At 40.0% G+C, this 20,859-nt stretch overlaps 1 protein-coding gene across 6 annotated transcripts in view; it reads left to right on the top strand.

The window, feature by feature from the left end:
* The first annotated feature begins 6,791 nt into the window (after positions 1-6,791).
* Positions 6,792-20,859, top strand: part of SETDB1 (SET domain bifurcated histone lysine methyltransferase 1) — a 32,360-nt gene continuing 18,292 nt past the window's right edge. For 2 of the 6 annotated variants that reach the window (XM_044239174.1, XM_044239178.1), the window contains exons 1-4: positions 6,912-7,094; positions 7,956-8,226; positions 9,032-9,183; positions 20,700-20,734. In XM_044239174.1, the coding sequence (XP_044095109.1) occupies positions 7,967-8,226; positions 9,032-9,183; positions 20,700-20,734 (447 nt within the window). In that variant the 5' untranslated portion in view covers positions 6,912-7,094; positions 7,956-7,966. The other 4 variants (XM_044239175.1, XM_044239176.1, XM_044239177.1 and 1 more) reach the window with 4 other exon arrangements.

A 20,859-nucleotide genomic window follows, 5' to 3' on the forward strand; every position in this document is an offset into this window, starting at 1 on the left:
GAGGGAACTCAGCCCCGCCAACACCTTGATTTTATTTTTCTTTGAGATTTTATTTATCTGTTTGAGAAAGCGTGAGAGAGAGCATGAGAGGGGAGAAGGTCAGAGGGAGAAGCAGACTCCCTCTGGAGTCTGGAGCTGGGAACCTGATGCAGGACTGGATCCTGGGACTCCGGAATCATGACCTGAGCTAAAGGCAGTCACTTAATCAACTGAGCAGGTGCCCAATACCTTGATTTTAGATTGCTAGCCTCCAGAACTGTGAGAGAATAAATTTCTGTTGTTTTAAGCAAATGAGTCTGTTGTAATTCATTATGGGAATCGCAGGCAACATGTACATAACACATGATGATGATGGTAGTGGTTATTATCATCATCATCCCAGGGATCTTTTAAAAGAAAAGGAAAGGAAATCATAGTCTGTACTCTCCAAAGTCTGAAGTTAGGGAAATTTGATATAGTAGACTATGGCCAACTGACAGGAAAGTCTGTAAGAGAATTCACTGGAAGAAAGAGGGCAGTGAGGCCATGGACCAAGGCCCAACACAGGTCTGGCTGAAGAAGATTGAGTCTGGCCCAGTAAGTAATAGGTATAGTGATTGTAAAAGCTCTCAGGCTCAGCCATGCTGGGGCCAAATGTTCTGGGCAACAGGGACCTAGCACGTGACTGCAAATTCAGAGAGCCCTAACCTTGGAATCTAAGTGTGGGGCATCACTTGTGTTTGTGCAGGGACTTGGACTGGCATGCAGTCATTTCAGAGGTGACATGTTTCTCATGGACCACGCTGAACCAGGCTTTAACACCCATACTGAATGGTATGGAGACATAAACCTACCATAAGCACTGTTAGTAGAGACTTGATCATTGACTCTGTTTCTGACTCCTGGAAACAGGATTGCCCACTCCTTGGCCTGAGTAAGTCCCCAGGGTTATTTGAAAATGGAGACAGGGGAACCGCAGGTTGGCAATGTGGTACTAGACTTTGCCTTCACAAGAACTCTCTTCTGGTGCTATATTGGTTAAACAAGGAAAGAGAGAGAGCAAGGGAGGGGGAGAGAGATGATTTGTACACTGTTTCAATAAAAAGAAATTCAGGACAAAATGCAGAACAGAGTCAAAGGCAAGCAGATTAAGATTGATGTCAGTGCATGAAGGCTCCCATGTATCCCCTCCAGGAGCTCAGGGGGAGCTCACCTTTCCCCCACCTTCTAAAATAAAATGCAAGCATGATTAATGAGAGCATCAATATGTAGCTGCAAGAGAATCACAGGTTTTAGTTTTTACAGTAACCTGTCTAAGAAAAAAAATGCAGCAGCCAGAAGTGAATTATCTGTGGAAGAAAAGAAAGGAGGACTAACCCAAGGCCAACTCACAGGTCTAATGTGCATGCTGTTCAGGGGAAAGAGCAGATTAGCCACTGGTCAGTAGAGCGTTTCCAGTCTCTATGGCTAGATCGTCCTTGTTGTGTGGATTCAGGGAGTTGCAATCCACATACTTTTGGTTTCTGTGTTTTGTTTTGTTTTGTTTTAATTGTTGTTGTTGCTGTTTTTGCTCAGGGGTGGGGGGGCAGGGTATCTCTCTGGTTTTATTGCTCATATTATCTCTGTTAATCTGATGTCCTTAAACATTCCTTTCGCTCACTTTAAACTGACAGCTTACAGGTGTAATCAGTCTGGGAAATTTTATTGGCCACTTTCCAGTGTTTAAAACCTACAAAATGTGTGTCTGTGTGTTTTGGGAGTCCCAGGATCATTCAAGACCCAAATCAGACTCCTTACTCAGTAGGGAGTCTGCTTCCCCCTCTGACCTTCACCCTGCTCATGTTCTCTTTCTTGCTCTCTCTCTCTCAAATGAGTAAGTGAAATATTTAAAAACAACAACAATAACAGCAAAAACATTACTGAAGGGTAAAAAATGCAGGAAGTTCCTAGATGCTGTCATGTTTCCCAATCCTTCTATCCTAAGGTAACTGCTGTTAAGGTAGCTTGTTTTTGCACACATGAGGGTGTATCTTTCCAGGCATGTTCCTTTCCTTTTAATTTTTTTTTTAAAGATTTTATTTATTTATTTGACAGAGAGAGATTACAAGTGGGCAGAGAGGCAGGCAGAGAGAGAGAGGAGGAAGCAGGCTCCCTGCTGAGCAGAGAGCCCGACGCGGGACTCGATCCCAGGACCCTGAGATCATGACCTGAGCCGAAGGCAGCGGCTTAACCCACTGAGCCACCCAGGCGCCCGTTCCTTTTAATTTTTAATGTAATAATATTGAATGAACTATCTATTTTCATGCTTCAAAATTCAAAAGGTATAAAACAGTGTACTGTGAAAACCCTTACTCCCATTTTTGTCTGCCACCTTCCATTTGCCTTCTTCTCAGTGAGTATTAATCTCTTATGTATCCTTCCAGGGATCTTTTATGTATACATAAGAAAAAAATGGTTTTTTAAAAATTTTATTTATTTGTTTGAGAGAGAGAGAAAAAGAGAGAGCATGAGCAGGGGGAAGGGCAGAGGGAGAAAGAAAAGCAGCCTCCCCGCTGAGCCGGGAGCCTATCCCAGGACCCTGAGATCCATGACCTGAGCTGAAGGCAGGTGCTTAATGGACTGAGCCACCCAGGTGCCCCAAGAAAAAAATTGTTTGAAATTTATTATTTACACAAGTATATATACCATGTTCTACATCTGCTCTCCTCACTTAGTAATTTTTTTTTTAAGATTTTATTCATTTATTTGATGGAGAGAGTCAGCATGAGTCCGCAGAGCAGCAGGCAGAGAGAAGCTGACTCCCCACTGAGCAGGAAGTCGGTGACTTGGGGCTCCATTCCAGAACCTTGGGATCATGACCTGAGCTGAAGGCAGACCCTTAAACAACAGTGCTACACAGGCACCTGACTTATTTATTTTAAAACTAGAAGTTCATGCCTCTTTTTTTTTTTAAAGTCTACTTATTTAAGTCATCTCTACACCCAATATGGGGCCCAAACTCACAACCCTGAGATGAAGAGTCACACACTCTCAACTGAGCCAGTTGGGCACACTGTGAAGATCTTACTTCTAAAACCCCTTCACCTGTTTTGCCCATAGCCCCCCAGTGCCTCCCATCTGGCAACCACCAGTTTGTTCTCTGTACTTACTAGTCTGCTTCTGTTCTTCATTTGATTTTTAGATTGTACATGTAGGTGAGTCCATATAATACGTGTTTCTTAAGTTCTGGTCCCCTTACCCGTAGCACAGGCATTACTAGGAAAATGTTAGTTATGCAAATTCTCAGACTCCACCCAAATCTACTCCAAGGGTGGGTTGGGGATGGCAATCTGTGGTTTAACAAACCCTCCAGGCGATTCTGATACACAATAAAATTTGACAACTGCTGGTCTATTAAAACTTCACAGAGGAGACATTTGAGTTGGACCTTAAAGAATTCATATTACAGCAGACAGGAAGAGAAGGGGCAATTCAGAAGACAGACCACAATGAACAAAGGTATGGAGGTGTAAAAGTGAAATGTGTAATCCTGGGGAAATAGCACTTAACCCGGAGTATAAAGGGAAAAATTGGAAATATGGCCAGAGAGCTAAGTCAGTAACAAATTCTGAAGAGCCTCAAATATTGTACTGGGAAGTTTGTACTTTATTTTATAGATGTAAAGAAAACAGTTTTAAAGCAGGGGAGTGACATGATCAGAACTGTATTTTAAAGCTCTGTGTGGGGGCACCTCGGTGGCTCAGTTGGTTAAGCAACTGCCTTCGGCTCAGGTCATGATCCTGGAGTCCCAGAATCAAGTCCTGCATCAGGATCCCCGCTCAGCAGGGAGTCTGCTTCTCCCTCTGGCCCTCACGCCTCACCGCGCACTCTCTCTCTCATTCTCTCTCAAATAAATAAATAAAATCTTTTTAAAAATAAATAAAAAAGCTCTATGGGCAGTCCTACAAGAAGGCTACCAATTAGAAGGCTATTCTGTCCTGGGAAGATATGAGAACCAAACAAGAACAGTAAAATTAAAAAAGAAAGGAGGAAAAATATACAATAAACATCTCCAAACTAGGATAAGCAAACTGTATTGCATAATGGTTTAAGACCATAAGCTCTAGGGCCAAACTGCCTAGCTCTGAGACTTAATGTAATTATATGTTTCAGTTTTTCTCATTCATAAAAAAGAGGCAATAATAGTTTTTCCCTTATAGGACTGTTGTGAGGATTAAATAAATTAATAATTGTTAAGTGCTTAGAACGGTGCCTGGTAGGAAGTAAACATTCAATAAATATAGTATGTGTGTGCATGTGTCTTTTTTTTTAAAGATTTTATTTATTATTTATTAGACAGAGATCATAAGTAGGCAGAGAGGCAGGCAGAGAGAAAGGGAAGCAGACTCCCTGCTGAGCAGAGAGCCTGATGTGGGGCTTGATCCTAGGACCAGCGGGACCATGACCTGAGCCGAAGGCAAAGGCTTTAACTCACTGAGCCACCCAGGCACCCCATGCATGTGTCTTTTATAGGGAGTGGTATATCTAAAATTTCTAGCTCACATTAGAAAATAATACAATAAGATGAGTTAGGAAGATGCTGAATTTGTAATATCTAGAGGACACTTTCATGTCTCTGTACCTCAATTCCTAGTGTCTTAACAACTGGAAATAGGGACTTAACAGGAAACTGGTGGACAGGTGAAATGAGCACAGATAAAATGTGGTCACAAGGAGAGGATTTCCAGGCTGCCTGGCCCTGTTTCCATTATTACACAGATGGTTCTGGTTTATACCTTTTAAATGAAGTTAGGTGTGGGTAGTATAAAGATAGTGAACAAATTAAAGCAATAATGAAATTATGTAGTAGTCAATAGTGCTGGTTCATCAAATACACCCCATTCTCTCCCCTTCCAGATATGAGACATGACTGTTCTTCCTGGCCGGCCCCCTTGTGATTGGGTAGGGCCTTATGACTCAGTCAGAACAACTGAGTTATTAACAAAAGTGTCCTGAATCTCTTTAACTGCCAATGTGAGACCATTCGCGGTCTCTCCCTCTGGCCTGACTTACTCATCAGCCTGAGTTCCTGAATAGATAATCTAGCAGAGGTAGCAGAGCTCCAATGTCGGCTTACTAGAGATGATTATGCAGCGTGAACAAGAAATACCTGGTTTTTGTTGTAAGCCTTTGGAATTGTTTGTTTCCACAACAGAACTTAGTCTACCCTGATGCAGCTATTATTTTAAGACCTATCAAATGCTTAAAAATTAAATAGTTAACATCCAATCTTAATGAGGGTGTGGGGAAACATACTTTCAGAGATTTGCTAGTGGGAGTAAAAACTGTTTCAACCTTTTTGAATAGTAATTTGACAGTAGATCGTATTAAAATGAAAAAAGTATGTGTATGTATGTGTATGTGTATGTATATGCATTCTTTTTATTTAGATTCCATTTGGGGGAATCTTCAACAAAAATAAAACTACTACTTCAAATAGTACAACTTGTTGTACAACTTATTGTTGTACTATTTGTAGTAGCTAAAAACTAAGAACATGTTTCTTTTTTTTTTTTTAAGATTTTATTCATTTATTTGACAGAGATCACAAGTAGGCAGAGAGGCAGGCAGAGAGTGGGGGGGGGCAGGGAGCAGGCTCCTGGCTGAGCAGAGAGCCCTATGCAGGGTAAATGTGGGGCTCATGCGGGGCTTGATCCCAAGACCCTGGGATCATGATCTGAGCCGAAAGTAGAAGCTTTACCCCACTGAGCCACCCAGGCGCCCCTGAGAACATCTTTCTAAATATGATTTAGCCACACTATAAGGTATTATCCAATTGTCAAAAAGACAAATATTACAGTTTTTATTGACTTCAAGTGATGTCCACATGTGAAATAAAAGCAAAATAAAACAAAATCCACATTCAGGGATGCCTGACTGGCCCAGCTGGCAGAGGATGCAACTCTTTTTTTAAGGATTTTATTTATTTATTTGACAGTGAGAGAGGGAACACAAGCAGGGGGAAGTGGGAGAAAGAGAAGTAGGCCTCCCCATGAGCACAGAGCCCTGGGATCATGACCTGAGCAGGAGGCAGACATTCAACAACTGAGCCACCCAGGCACACTGAGCACACAACTCTTGATCTCAGGGTTGTGAGTTCAAGCCCCACATGGGGTCAAACAATTACTTAAAAATAAAATCTTTAAAAAACCAAAAACCCAGGGGCGCCTGGGTGGCTCAGTGGGTTAAGCCGCTGCCTTCGGCTCAGTAAAAAAAAAAAAATCCATATTCATGATCTTGTGCACACAAGCCTAGAAAACTAAACTCAAAGAACCAGAAATAAGTGATGGAGGGAGGAGAGGATATTATCACATTTTTCCTATGACATCTTTTTTTTTTTAAAAGATTTTATTTATTTATTTGACAGAGAGAAATCACAAGTAGATGGAGAGGCAGGCAGAAAGAGAGAGAGAGGGAAGCAGGCTCCCTGCTGAGCAGAGAGCCCGATGCGGGACTCGATCCCAGGACCCTGAGATCATGACCTGAGCCGAAGGCAGCGGCTTAACCCACTGAGCCACCCAGGCGCCCCTTCCTATGACATCTTAATATTCCTCCACTTGTTACAATTTGTAGCACCTGTGTAAGAAAACCAATGGGTGAGAAAAAGAAATCTAAACCTAAGTGTTTGCCTACTGAGTCTTGATACAATAAACTTAATATTGCTGCCATTACTTGGGGGTGGCGGAAGAGGCGGAGCTTCTACAATATACTCCATGCCACGCCTACTTTACCCGGCCAGTTGCCTCCCACGTGCGCCCCGGACGGCTCTGCTTTAACGCATGCGTACTTGGCTGAGTTTTCCTGGCCTTGAGGGGCGTCTGAGGCTTTTGGGTTTGACCCCGTCAGGCTACCGTCTTGGCGACCGGAACAGCACCTGAGGTTTGCTTCCGGGCGTCTGTTTCGCTTCCCTTTCCCTCCCTCCCTCACGCTTCTTCCCCTCCCCCTGCTCCCTTTCGTTTACGGTTTCGTACTCTCCCATCGAGGCCGACCCCTGAGTCTCGAGTGTGGGGTTTGGCTGGTGAAAAAGGATTGTTGTAGCTGGAAGCAGGGAGGTGTGGGAAATACTGTTAATTGAGGTATTTGGAGACCAGGGGCCTGTATGGAATGTTTGTGGGAGGAGGTTGGGCGAGGGTGGAAGGAAGTCTTCCCCGAGAGGCGAGCGGGGGCGGGGTTGCCCTGGGTTTGCGGGGGTGGGTGGGACGCACCCCCAAAAACGATAGCGCGGGGGTGGGGCGCTGTGCGGGCGAAGGAAAAATGGAGGCGGTGAGAAGTGGCCCTGGGGTCGCACGGCATTCTGGCATCAGTTTTGCTTTAACCGTTTGATTTAAAAAAAAAAAAAAAAGGCAGTTAACTCCAGTTATTTGTATTTTTTAGGTAGCCACGTTTTATTCCCAGATTGCTTTAATTTCCCTTTACTTGGGGGAAACCTCTTCGCTTTAGTATGCCTAAAGTGTTAGTAGACTTTAAAAAAAGTAAATTTCCACTTAGAAGCTAAGTAACATAAGGCGAACAAGTAGTTAAAGAGGAGACAACCAGTTAGTGAGTTATAGACCAACCGCTCCCCTCCAGCTGGAGATAAGTGTTCAGACTGGCATAGCCTGCAAACAAGATTGATCTCTTTAGTGAGTTAAGGAATACAGGTAACAGAAATACCTTCCTCAGTAAATTGGTTCTCTTCCGTTTCCTAAAACATTTTCGGTAGCTCCCTGTTGCATAATATGTGTTCTCCATCCCCTCCAACCTTTAAATCTTAGGCCCATAGTCTATAGGATAAGAATGCTGCAAAATTTTAGCGTCAGATACAGGAGAATGGAGAGAACATAGAATCAAACTTAACTGTATTTGAATAACTAGTAGTGTAGGAATGAGTTTTATTAGGGTACTGAAATTTGGTGATTATGACTCCAAAGGTAATCTTAGTTTTCTGTTCCTTTTAGAGGACAACAGCATGTCCTCCCTTCCTGGGTGCATTGGTTTGGATGCAGCAACAGCTGCAGTGGAGTCTGAAGAGATTGCAGAACTGCAGCAAGCAGTGGTTGAGGAGCTGGGTATCTCAATGGAGGAACTTCGGCAGTTCATCGATGAAGAACTAGAAAAGATGGACTGTGTACAGCAGCGTAAGAAGCAACTAGCAGAGTTGGAAACGTGGGTAATACAGAAGGAATCTGAGGTGGCCCATGTTGACCAGCTCTTTGATGATGCATCCAGGTGAGGACTACATGGGAAATAGGAAATCTCCCTTTGGGCAGACATTTTAGAAGTATAATTGTTCATGTTATTGTGCCAAGCATTTTCTACTTTACAAGGTACAAATGTGTAGAACCTTCCCCTTCTTTATAGGTTAGGGTCCAAAATCTGACCTCACAACCACCCATATATAGAATATTCATCTATCAGATGCTAATGTATGGTCAGCAATAGAGGAGTCCAGATCTTGAGTCCCTACTTCTTCTTTCTCCTCTACTCTGCTTCCAAATAATTGCTTTGTTTTCTTAGTAGGATGATCTAGGGAGTGAGGATTGTAAAGTGTTGCTGTCTTATGTAACGGTGGAGCATGAGCCCTGTATCTGCTCCTAAATACCCAGAAGATTTGTGTCTGGTACCTTAGTTGTCACTTAGGACACATTTTCAGTTAACAAGGTAAATGGTGAGATGTGGTAGACAGGACTATACTCAGGGCTTCTTTTGTATTTTTGAGGAACTACTCCAGAAACCACGATTTAAACATTTTTCTATGAGAAAAGCATTTTAAATTCTAAATGGACGGTGTCTGGGTGGCTCAGTTGGTTAAGCGTCCGACTCTTGACTTTGGTTCAGGTCTTGATCTCAGGGTGGTGAGTTCAAGCTCCGCATTGGGCGTAGAGCCTACTTAAAAAATAAAAATGAATTCTAAACAGAAACACTTGGCCTATTTAAATTGAGGCTTGTGTATTTTTAAATATATATAAATTCTGTTGACTTTTACACCTATTTTTGCTGGCTTTGACCTTTTCTACATGTGTTCCAATATTAGGGCAGTGACTAACTGTGAGTCTTTGGTGAAGGACTTTTATTCCAAACTGGGCCTACAATACCGAGACAGTAGCTCTGAGGATGAAGCTTCCCGGCCTACAGAAATAATTGAGATTCCTGATGAAGATGATGATGTCCTCAGTATTGATTCAGGTAAGAGATAAGGTTCCAGGTAGAAAGTCTCAGGATAGAAATTGAAAGACAAGAAGTTAGGCAAATAAAAGAAGAAAGGAGAAACCATTGTCACTGACTACATATTCCAAACTGTTGGGCTTGTCTGTTACCAAAAGAAATAGAACATTATTAGTATCATAGATGTCCTCTATATACTACTTCCTGATTGAGTGACCTTCCTTTTCCCATTCTGTGTAACCTCTATTCTGGACTCCCTTCCTTTTCTTTATAGGTGGCTTTAGCACCTATGCATATATCTCAAAATGGTAGATTGTTTGGTTTTGTCTATTTTTGAGGGTTTTTTTTTTTAAGTATAATTTACATACTATAAAATTCACCCACTTTTAAGTGTATAGTTTGAGTTTTAGTACATTTATACAGTAGTGCAGTCTTCACGGTCTTTGGGGAAACATCTACTCAAATCTTTAGTCTTCTCATTTTTTTAATTGGGTTGTCTTTTTATTATTGACTTAAAGAACTTAGGGTCTAGATACAATTCATTTATTAGGTATATTTTACACTTTCAGATGTGGTCTTTTCATATTCTTAATGGTGTCTTTTAAGAGTAAAACTTCTCAAGGTAAGGGTTGAGTGTGGTTTATTTATTTTGCTTATGGCTATCCAGTTGTTCCACCACCTTTTGTTGAAAAGACTATCCTTTTGGTACTCTTGTCAAAAATCAACCAGCCATGTATATGAGGGTCTGTTCCGGGTTCTTTTTTGTCACATTGATCTGAAATTTCTCTTTATACCAGCACCACATGCTTGTATTACTGTAACTTTATGGTACATTTTAAAATCACTTAACGAGGGGCGCTGAGTGGCTCAGTGGTTTAAAGCCTCTGCCTCTGCCTTCAGCTCAGGTCATGATCCTGGGATCCAGCCCCACATCGGGCTCTCTGCTCAGCAGGGAGCCTGCTTCCCCTTCTCTCTCTCTGCCTACTTGTGATCTCTGTCTGTCAAACAAATAAAAAATGTTTAAAATCACTTAACGAGACTACTCCAGACTTACTTGTATTTCATATAACTTCCAAATAAATTTTGGAATCAACTTGTCAGTTTCTATCAAAAATGGTTTTTTAAACCTGTTAGGATTTAAAAACAAAAGAAAACAAAAACCTGTTAGGATTTTTAATAGGAACTTTATTGAATCTAAAGGTCAATTTGGGGAGTATTACCTTTCAACATTCAGTCTTCTAATGCATTAATATGGTACATCTCTCATAAGTGTTTCTTTTTTTTTTAAAGATTTATTTATTTGACAGACAGAGATGGCAAGTAGACAGAGGCAGGCAGAGAGAGAGGAGGAAGCAGGTTCCCCGCTGAGCAGAGAGCCCGATGCTGGCTCGATCCCAGGACCCTGAGATCATGACCCAAGCTGAAGGCAGAGGCTTTAACCCACTGAGTCACCCAGGCGCCCCACGTGTTTCATTTTTAATGCTAACATGAATGAGATTATTAACTTCCCTTTAGGATAGTTTGTTGCTAGGATATGAAAATTTAGTTGATTTTTATGGATTACTTTTGTAGCCAGTGACCTTATTAAGTTTACTATTAGTTCTAGAAGCTTTTTGTGGACCCTTTGGGATTTTCTATATCCCTCATGCTGTCTGCAAATAAAGTCAGTTTTACTTCTTCCTTTCTAATCTAGATGTCTTTTATTTCTTTTTCTTGCCTTATTGTACTCTCTAGAACCTCCAGTACAATGTTGAATAAATGTTTTGAGAGCAGACATCTTTTCTTTGCTCCTGATCTCAGGGGGAAAGCATTTGGTCTTTAGGCATTAATTGTAATGTGAGCTGTAGGGTCTTTGTAGATACCCTTTGTTGGGTTGAAGGAAGGTGATTCTGTTCCTAGTTTGCTGAGAGTTTTTTATCATGGCTCAGTGGGATTTTAGGTTTTGTCAGCTACTTTTTCTGTATCATCCTCAGATAAGCTTACAGGTTTTTGGGGGGCACCTGAGTGACTCAGTCGTTAAGCATCTGCCTTCGGCTCTGGTCGTGGTCCCAGGGTGCTGGGATCAAGCCCCACATCTGGTTCCCTGCTCAGCAGGGAGCCTTCTTCTCCCTCTCCCACTCCCCCTGCTTGTATTCCCTCTCTCATGGTCTCTCTCTGTCAAATAAATAAGTAAAATCTTTTAAAAAAAAAAATCATTGAGGGTGCCTGGGTGGCTCAGTGGTTAAGCTCCTCCTTCAGCTCGGGTCATGATCCCAGGGTCCTGGGATTGAGCTCTGCATCGGATTCCCTACTTAGCGGGAAGCCTACTTCACCCTCTCATACTTCTCCCGCTTGTGTTTCCTCTCTCACTGTGTCTCTCTCTGTCAAATAAAATAAAAATCTTTTTAAAAAATCATCGTTTTTTTACTTTTTCTTATTAATAAGGAGCATAACAATAGTGATTTTTTTGGATGTTAATCCAGCTTTATATTTCTGGGATAACCACCCCACCCCACCCCTGCCTCTTTGTCTTAGTGTATAATCCTTTTTATATGTTTCTGGATTAGATTTGCTAAAATTTTGTTAAGAATTTTTGCACCTGTGTTCATGAGAGCTGTTGTACTTTTATTGTGATGTGGTTTTTTGTTTTTTTTTTTTTGCTTGGCATTAAAGTATTATGGGCCTTAACGATGAGTTGGTAAATGTTCCGTTCTCTGAGTTTGTATGAAATAGTATTATTCTTCCTTAAATGTTTGATAAATTGAGCAGTGAGGCCATCTTAACCTGGATTTTTCTTTGTGGATACTTTTTTTTTTTTAATAAGCTTATTAGTTTGGAATAGTTTTATATTTTTGTATAAATTATAAAGATAATACAGAGAGTTCTTGCATACTTTTCATCAGTTTTTTCTAATATTAGTATTTTATGTTACCTTGGTACATTGGTCAAAACTAAGAACCAAATATGGATACTTTACTTTTACCTAATCTCTAGACTTTGATTTCTGGGCTTTTTCCATTACAGGATACCACTTTGAATTTATTGTGGGAAAGTTTTTAATTACTAATTACGTTTTTTACCTAATAAGTCCATTTGGATTTTCTATTCCTTCTCAAGTCCTTTTTGTTAATTTGTATCTTTATAGAAATTTTTCCATTTCATCTAAGTTGTCTGGATTATTGCCATAAAGCTCATAGTATTCCCTTAGGATTCTTTTGAATTTCTTTATGTTCTGTAGTAATGTCTCTTCTTCTTTCATTCCTTATATTGGTTATTTGGATCTCCTCTTTTTTTTTGCTTGGTTAATCTAGCTAATAGATTGTCCTTTTGTTTGTTTGTTTGTTTGTTTTTTTCAAGGAACCAATTTTTGGGTTCATTAATTTATTTTTCTCTACTGTTTTCCTGCTTTCAATTAACTGATTTCTACTCTGACCTTTATTCCTTCCATGTACTTGGGTTTGATTTGTTCTTCTTTTTCTAGTTTCTTAAAATTAAAATTTTAGATTATTGGTTATTGATTTGATTTTAGAACTCTTCTTGCTAATGTAAACATTTAAACCTGTAAATGTCCCTTTATCGTTGCTTTACTGGATCTCATATATTTCTGTGTGTTCTATTTTTTTTTAAGATTTTATTTATTAATTTGACAGAGAGAGATCACAGGCAGAGAGGCAGGCAGAGAGAGCGAAGGAAGCAGGCTCCCCATTGAGCAGAGAGCCCGATGTGGGGCTCGATCCTAGGACACTGGGATCCTGACCTGAGCCGAAGGCAGCGGCTCAACCCACTGAGCCACCCAGGCGCCCTTAAAAAAATTTTTTTAAGATTTTATTTATTTGACTGAGAGAGATCACAAGTAGGCAGAGAGGCAGGCAGAGAGAGAGGAAGGAAGCAAGCTCCCCGCTGAGCAGAGAGCCCGATGCAGGGCTCAGTCCCAAGACCCTGAGATCATGACCTGAGCTGAAGGTAGCAGCTTAACCCACTGAGTCACCCAGGCGCCCCTACTTAAATGTTTTTTAATAGGCCTAGTGTATCGTCCATCTTGGAGAATGATCCATATGTGCTTAAAAAGAATTTGTATTCTACTGCTTTTGGGTGGAGTATTTTATAAATGTTGGTTAGGTTACGTTGGCTGAGAAATTGTTAATTTTCTGTCTAGTTTTAACAGTTACTTGGAAAGGAGTTTTGAAATCTTGAACTAAAATTGTTGAATTATTTGTCCTTTCAATTAACTTTAGTTTTTGCTTCCTGTATTCTGGAGTCTGTTATATATACATTTATAGTTGATTTTTTATTATTAAAAGATATTTCTGTGTGTCAAATGATACTCCTTTTCTTGAATTCTGTTTTATCAAATATTAATCATTTTTATTATGGTTACTGTTTGCATGTTGTGTCTTTTCCTGTCATTATTTCTTAAAATCTGTTTCTGTCTTTGAATTTCGTGTATCTCTTACAGGCAATATATAGTTAGATCTTGTGTTTTTTTTAAATCCAGTCTCACAGTTTTTGGCTTTTAGTTAGTGTTGAGTCCATTCATAGTTCATGTGAATCCATATGGGTGGATTTACATCGATCATTTTGCTCTTCCCCCCATATTTTTTGTATTTATCTGTTTTTTTACTGCCTTCTTTGTGTCAGATAAATATTTCAATAAATCATTTTAATTCCACTGATTTTTTCTTTTTAGATCTTTAGAAAGTGCTTGCATAGTTATCTGATTCTTATCTACTACAAGTTAATACTGACTAAATTCTGGTAAAATATAGCAACTTTGTACCGGGTTAGCTCCATTGTCACTCTCTTCTTGGGAGATACTGTTGTCAAATAAATTGCATTTACATATATTTAAAGCCAGCAGTTTAGTGTTGTAATTATTGCAAGGACCAATCTTATTTTTAAAGAAGTTACGGGAAGAAAAGAGAAAAATACATATTTACCTAGATGTTTACATTTCCACTGCTCTTCATCACTGCTAAGGATCTAAGTCTTATCCATTGTCCTCTTTTTTCAGCCAGAAAGCTTTCCTTTAATATTTCTGGTAGTTCTGCTAAAAGTGGATTCTCTGCCTTTGTTTACCTGAAATACAGAATTATTTTAAAGATTTATTTGTATTTACTTTTAGAGTTGGGGGGAGAGAGCCAGCATGAGCGAGCACATGCACAAGTTGGGGGGCAGAGGAGGAAGGAGAGTATCTCAAGCAGACTCTGCATCGAGTATAGAGCCTGACACACAGCTTGATCTCACAACCCTGTGATCATGACTTGAGCCAAAACTAAGAGTCGGACTCTTAACTGACTGTGCCATCCAGGCACCCTTGGGATATAGAATTCTTATTTTTTTTTCCTTTAAGATTTTATTATTTACTTGACAGAGGGAACACAAGCAGGAGGAGCAGTAGGCAGAGGGAGAGGGAGAAGTAGGCTCCCTACGGAGCAAGGAGCCCAATGTGGGCCTTGATCCCAGGACCCTGGGATCGTGACCTGAGCTGAAGGCAGACGCCCAACCAACTAAGCCACCCTGGCATCCCATGGGATATAGAATTCTTGATTGACTGTTTTCTTTTGACACTTCAAATATGCCATTCCAGTGTCTTCTGGTCTCCGTGATTTCTGATGGAAAGTCAGATGAAAATGTTTGTATCCTGGATATGAGTCATTTTTGTCTTAACTGCTTTTAAGATTGTCTCTTTTGATTTTAGTAGGATGTGTCTATGTGCAGTTCTCTCTATATTAGTCCTACTTGAGAGTCACTGAATTTGGACTGTCGGTTGAAGTTTTTCATCAAATTTAGAAGTATTTCAGTCATTATTTCTTTGAAATATATATGTATTCTTAAGATTTTATTTTTAAGTACATTGTGGGGCTCGAACTTACGACTCCGAGATCGAGTTGCTCACTCTACCAACTGAGCCACCCAGTTGTGCCAGCCAGTAAGTTTTTCAGAGGTGTGGGGAATGCATTCAGAGTACTTCTAGTTCTCAAGTCTCCATTGACTCTCCTGGGTCTTCTCTGCATGTGGATAGTTTAATAGTTACTCAGGAATGTATAGAGAATTTATTTAAGCCTGTCCATGGCTCTCTCATTTTCAGGATCTCCTTGTTAGTCTTCTAACTGGTTTGCGGCTCACTCTAAACAAGATCTGCAACCTCAGAGTAACAGCGCTGCTCCTTGTCAGGCTAGCACCTCAGTGATAAAGCTGTAGTTTCCACTCATCCAGCTAGAGGTGGAATAGGTAGGGATGGGAGCTGCCCCAGGCAAGAGGTCCACAAGCTTAACCTTCCTTGACAGAATTTTAGCAGTTTTTCAAGAACAAATACTTACCAATTTGTTGTTTGTTTTTGGTCAGTTTCCAGTGCCCTGAATTGATTGTTTCTAACAACTTTTTCTGGTTTTAAACTTGTTTTCTGCGTAGGGGAATCACTCTTTTCATATCACTATTACCACTGCTACAGTTTTGCCTGTTTTTTAACTGTATAAATGGATTCTTAGTATATGCATTTTTCAATAATTTCTTTAACATCATGCCAATGTGTGATGCTTAGTTCAATAACTACTACAGTATACTGTTCTATCTTATGAATATGACACAATATATCTATTCTCCTTCCAGTTGACATTTCATTTGTTTTCATTTCAAATAATGCTCTGAATATTCTTACACATGACTCCTGATCCATTTTCTATTAATTTATTTATTATTTTTTAATTTAAGTTCTTTTTAGTTAACAGATAGTGCAGTACTGATTTCTGGAGTAGAATTCAGTGCTTCATCACTTAAAACACCCAGTGCTCATCACAGGTGCCTTCTTTAATACCCATCACCCATCTAGCCCATCCCCTACCCATGTCCCTCCATCAGCCATTGGTTTGTTCTCTGTCAAGAGTGTTTTGTGGTGGGGTGCCTGGGTGGCCAGTCATTAAGCATCTGCCTTTGGCTCAGATCATGATGCCAGGGTCCTGGGATGGAGCTCCACATTGGGCTTCCTGCTTGGCGGGAAGCCTGCTTCTCCCTCTCCCACTCCCCCTGCTTGTGTTCCCTCTCTCGCTGTGTCTCTCTCTGTCAAATGAATAAATAAAATCTTAAAAAAAAAAAAAAAAGAGTGTCTTATGATGTGGAAGAATCTTTCTATTTTGGCAGTCTTACTAAATTTTTAGGATATATATACTTCTAAGAGAGGAGTTGCTAGTTCTTAGGATACGGAAATTCTTTATTTATTTATTTATTTATTTATTTGTCAGAGACGGAGAGAAAGCAAGTGAGCACAGGCGGACAAAGAGGCAGACAGAGGCAGAGGGAGAAGCAGGCTACCTGCCAAGCAAGGACCCCGATGTGGGACTCGATCCCAGGACCTGGGATCATGACCTGAGCCGAAGGCAGCTGCTTAACCAACTGAGCCACCCAGGCATCCCAGGATACAGAAATTCTAATATTACTGGATAAATAACGAATAGCTTTCCAAAGCAATTGTACCATTTTATGTTTATAACTGCCCATGGAATAATGTGTCCTGTGCTCCACATCCTTGACAACACTTGGTATTGCAGTTTTAAAATTTTATTTTATTTTTTAGGGCCACCTGGGTGGCTCAGTGGGTTAAAGCCTCTGCCTTCGGCTCAGGTCATGATCTCAGGGTCCTGACGGGGATCGAGCCCCACATCGGGCTCTCTACTCAGCAGGGAGCCTGCTTCCCCCTCTCTCTCTGCCTGCCTCTTTGCCTACTTGTGGTCTCTCTCTGTCACATAAATAAATAATCTTTTTAAAAAATTTATTTTATTTTTTAAAGATTTTATTTATTTATTAGAGCACGCACCAGCAAGGGGAGCAGCAGGCAGAGGGAGAGGGGAGCCATCCAGGTGCCCCTTGTGCCCCTTGCAATTTTTCTTTGAAATCTGTTCATATTTCTTGTTTGTTTGCTCAATGATCATTTGTCTTTTTCTTGATTCATAGGAAGTCTTTATACGTAACAAATACTAATCCTTTGTAGTTACGAATTGGAAATACCGTTCCCAGCTTATGATTTATCTTTACTTTTCATGTTCTTCGTTGATAAACAGAAGTTATAATTTTAGCATTTCCTTTTATGGTGATTGGTTTTTATAGCCCTTCTGCCCTGATGCTTTATGTTGCCTTTGAAAGTTTCATAGTTCTGCTTTTAATCCAACTGAAGTTTATTTTTTATGTAATATTTGAGGTAAAGATCTGAATTTTGTGTGTGTATAGTTATTAATGTTCCAGTGCCACTTACTGAAATGAGCCCCTTCTTACTGAAATATCTGCTTGTCATAAATTATTTCCATGTATTTGTGGATTTATTTCTGGACTTTCTATTATGTTTCATTGCTCTGTCATTTTTTCTTAATTCTATATTGTGTATAACTGAGCTTTGCAAGTTTCTACATCTGTTAACTCCAGTAACCTCACTTTGGTTTTCCTCACTTTCATTTTCTTCACAATGTCTTGGCTCGTTTTACCTGTCATGCTTTTATATATACTTGAGAATCAGCCTGTCATGTTCCTCACTCACCTCTCCCCCAAAAAACTATTGATAATATTAAAGAGCAATATAGGGATAGCTAATAATTTCATGCTATTTAGTGCTTCTACACAAAAACAATTTATTTAGGCCTTAACATTTTTAAGTAAAGTTGTTGGCTTACACAATGATATCAATATACTTAATACTATGAACTGTTTGCTTAAAAATGGTTAAGGACTATGCAGCCATCAAAAGAAATGGAATCTTGCCATTTGTAACGACATGGATGGAACTAGAGGGTATTATGCTTAGCGAAATATGTCAGTCAGAGAAAGACAACTATCATATGATCTCCCTGATATGAGGAAGTGGAGATGCAACGTGGGGGGCTTGGGGGGTAGGAAAAGAATAAATAAAACAAGATGTGATCGGGAGGGAGACAAACCATAAGAGACTCTTAATCTCAGAAAACAAACTGAGGGTTGCTAGAGGGAGGGGGATCGGGAGAGGGTGGTGGGGTTATGGACATTGGGGAGGGTATGTGCTATGGTGAGTGCTGTGAAGTGTGCAAACCTGGTGATTCACAGACCTGTACCCCTGGGGCTAATAATACATTATATGTTTATTAAAAAATTTTTTTAAAAATTAGTAATTAAAGGGCGCTTGGCTGGTTCAGTCAGTAGAACATGTGACTCTTGATCTCATGGTTGTGAGTTTGAGCCCCATGTTGTGTGTAGACCTTCCTAAAAAAATAATAAAGAATGAGGGACGCCTGGGTGGCGCAGTTGGTTGGACGACTGCCTTCGGCTCAGGGCGTGATCCTGGAGTCCCGGGATCGAGTCCCACATCAGGCTCCCAGCTCCATGGGGAGTCTGCTTCGCTCTCTGACCTTCTCCTCGCTCATGCTCTCTCTCACTGTCTCTCTCTCAAATAAATAAATAAAATCTTTAAAAAAAAAAAAAAAAAAAAAGAATGAACGCCTGGGTGACTCAGTGGGTTAAGCCTCTGCCTTTAGCCCGGGTCATGATCCCAGAGTCCTGGGATCGAGTCCCGCATCGGGCTCTCTGCTCGGCGGGGAGCCTGCTTCCCTATCTCTCTCTCTGCCTGCCTCTCCGTCTACTTGTGATTTCTCTCTGTCAAATAAATAAATAAAATCTTTTTTAAAAAAATAATAATAATAAAGAAAAAGGAGTATTTAAAAATTAGTAATTAAGAGTCAAGGGCAAAAATCTGTCCTGATGTCTCAAAAGATCTCAGCTAACCTATATGTAAAATTAAGTTGGTAGTCAACACGATCTTCCTTTTAATAGTCTTTAGAAAGATTAGGGAAATGGGCCCTCAGATATAAAAGTGAATTAAAACATGTACCTATTCTTCTACATAATGAACAAACCAAATAAAATGCTAATTACATTTTAAGTGTATGAGGTAATTTGAGGTTATGATGTCCAGTTCTTTATCAGAAGAGCTGGTGATCTGAATGATGGTAAGTGTAAAAGATCCAAAGCTGTTATATCCTTAATCTGTATACAGTGTTTCTCTCACTTGAAAATCTCAAATTATATGTTTATAAATCAGTCTCTAGTAAAAACTTTAATATTCAATTTTCTCATTTTTTCTAACTTTTCTTAAATATGCAAAATCTGGCTGAACCTACCATGTAAATTTTTAATAAACTTTGTACATACCTCTCTAACAAAAAAAAAAGGTTAAGGAGATACATTTTATGTTATGTGTATTTTACCACAATAAAAAAAATTGAGGGAAAAGAAAGATTTATAGATACTGAGAGGGAATACTGAGATAAAAAGCAACATCAAAACTGCATGTTGAGGGGCGCCTGGGTGGCTCAGTGGGTTAAGCTGCTGCCTTCGGCTCAGGTCATGATCTCAGGGTCCTGGGATCGAGTCCCGCATCGGGCTCTCTGCTCAGCAGGGAGCCTGCTTCCCTCTCTCTCTCTCTGCCTGCCTCTCTGCCTACTTGTGATTTCTCTCTGTCAAATAAATAAATAAAATCTTAAAAAAAAAAAATTAAAAAAAAAACCTGCATGTTGAATATGAGTAAAAGGATGGAGAGGGGAAAGAGTACATATGTACATTTACAGAATATCTGGCTGCAGAAGAAACTGATATATTGGTTGCTTCTAAGGAGAGTAACTAGAAGCAGGAATATGAGGGAGGTCTGTTTTATTTTGTGTCCTTTTATAATGTTTTAGTTTTTTACCACATGAATATTTTTACTTTTTAAAAGGCACTTTCAGGGGCGCCTGGGTGGCTCAGTCATTAAGCATCTGCCTTCTGCTCTGGTCATGATCCCCAGACCCCGCCCTGCATCAGTCTCCCTGCTTGGCGGGAAGGTTGTTTCTCCCTCTCCCATGCCCCCTGCTTGTGTTCCCTCTTTCACTGTGTCTCTCTCTGTCGAATAAATAAATAAAATCTTAAAAAAAAAAAAAAGATAATGTAAATGCCACTAAGTATATGGAAAAAATGCTTGACATCATTAGTCATTAAGGAAATGCAAATCAGAATCACTTTATATTAATTAGGATGGCTGTAATCAAAAAGAGAGACTATATCTATCACAGCTGGAAGTTCTGTTGGACAGCGCTACTCAAGAATAAACATTTTTGCTTCATTCACTGACCACATTTCATTTTTCAAATCATTCACATAGTCTCTAGGCAAATTGTTGTTATAAAAACTTAAATATACAGGGTACTTGGGTGGCTCAGTCAGTTAAGTGTCTGACTTCAGCTCAGATCCTGATCCTGGGGTCCTTGGATCAAGACCCATGCTGAGCAGGGAGCATTCTCCCTCTCGTCCCCTTCTGGACCGTTTAGTACTTTTACATACATATTTACATGTGGTTGTCAATAGTTGTTAGGAATAGTTCCATGATAATATTTTTAAGTAGTTTATAATATAATACATGGATACAATGTAATATATAATACAATACAATATAATATAATACATGGAAATAGAATGCCTCAATGAAAAAAAAAAGTAGCTTAGTTAATTGATTTCTTGGAAATTCTTATGTGTAAGGATCTTACACTCATTAGAGCTTCTCTCATCCATAGGTGATGCTGGGAGCAGAACTCCCAAAGACCAGAAGGTGAGTTGGGATGGGGAAAGTAAACTGAAAGATAAGGATATGAAGATGTTGGGGCGCCTGGGTGGCTCAGTGTGTTAAAGCCTCTCTGGCTTTGGCTCAGGTCATGATCCCAGGGTCCTAGGATA

Source organism: Neovison vison, chromosome 2, assembly GCF_020171115.1.
Source record: "Neovison vison isolate M4711 chromosome 2, ASM_NN_V1, whole genome shotgun sequence".
In the NCBI taxonomy this organism is placed as follows: domain Eukaryota; kingdom Metazoa; phylum Chordata; class Mammalia; order Carnivora; family Mustelidae; genus Neogale; species Neogale vison.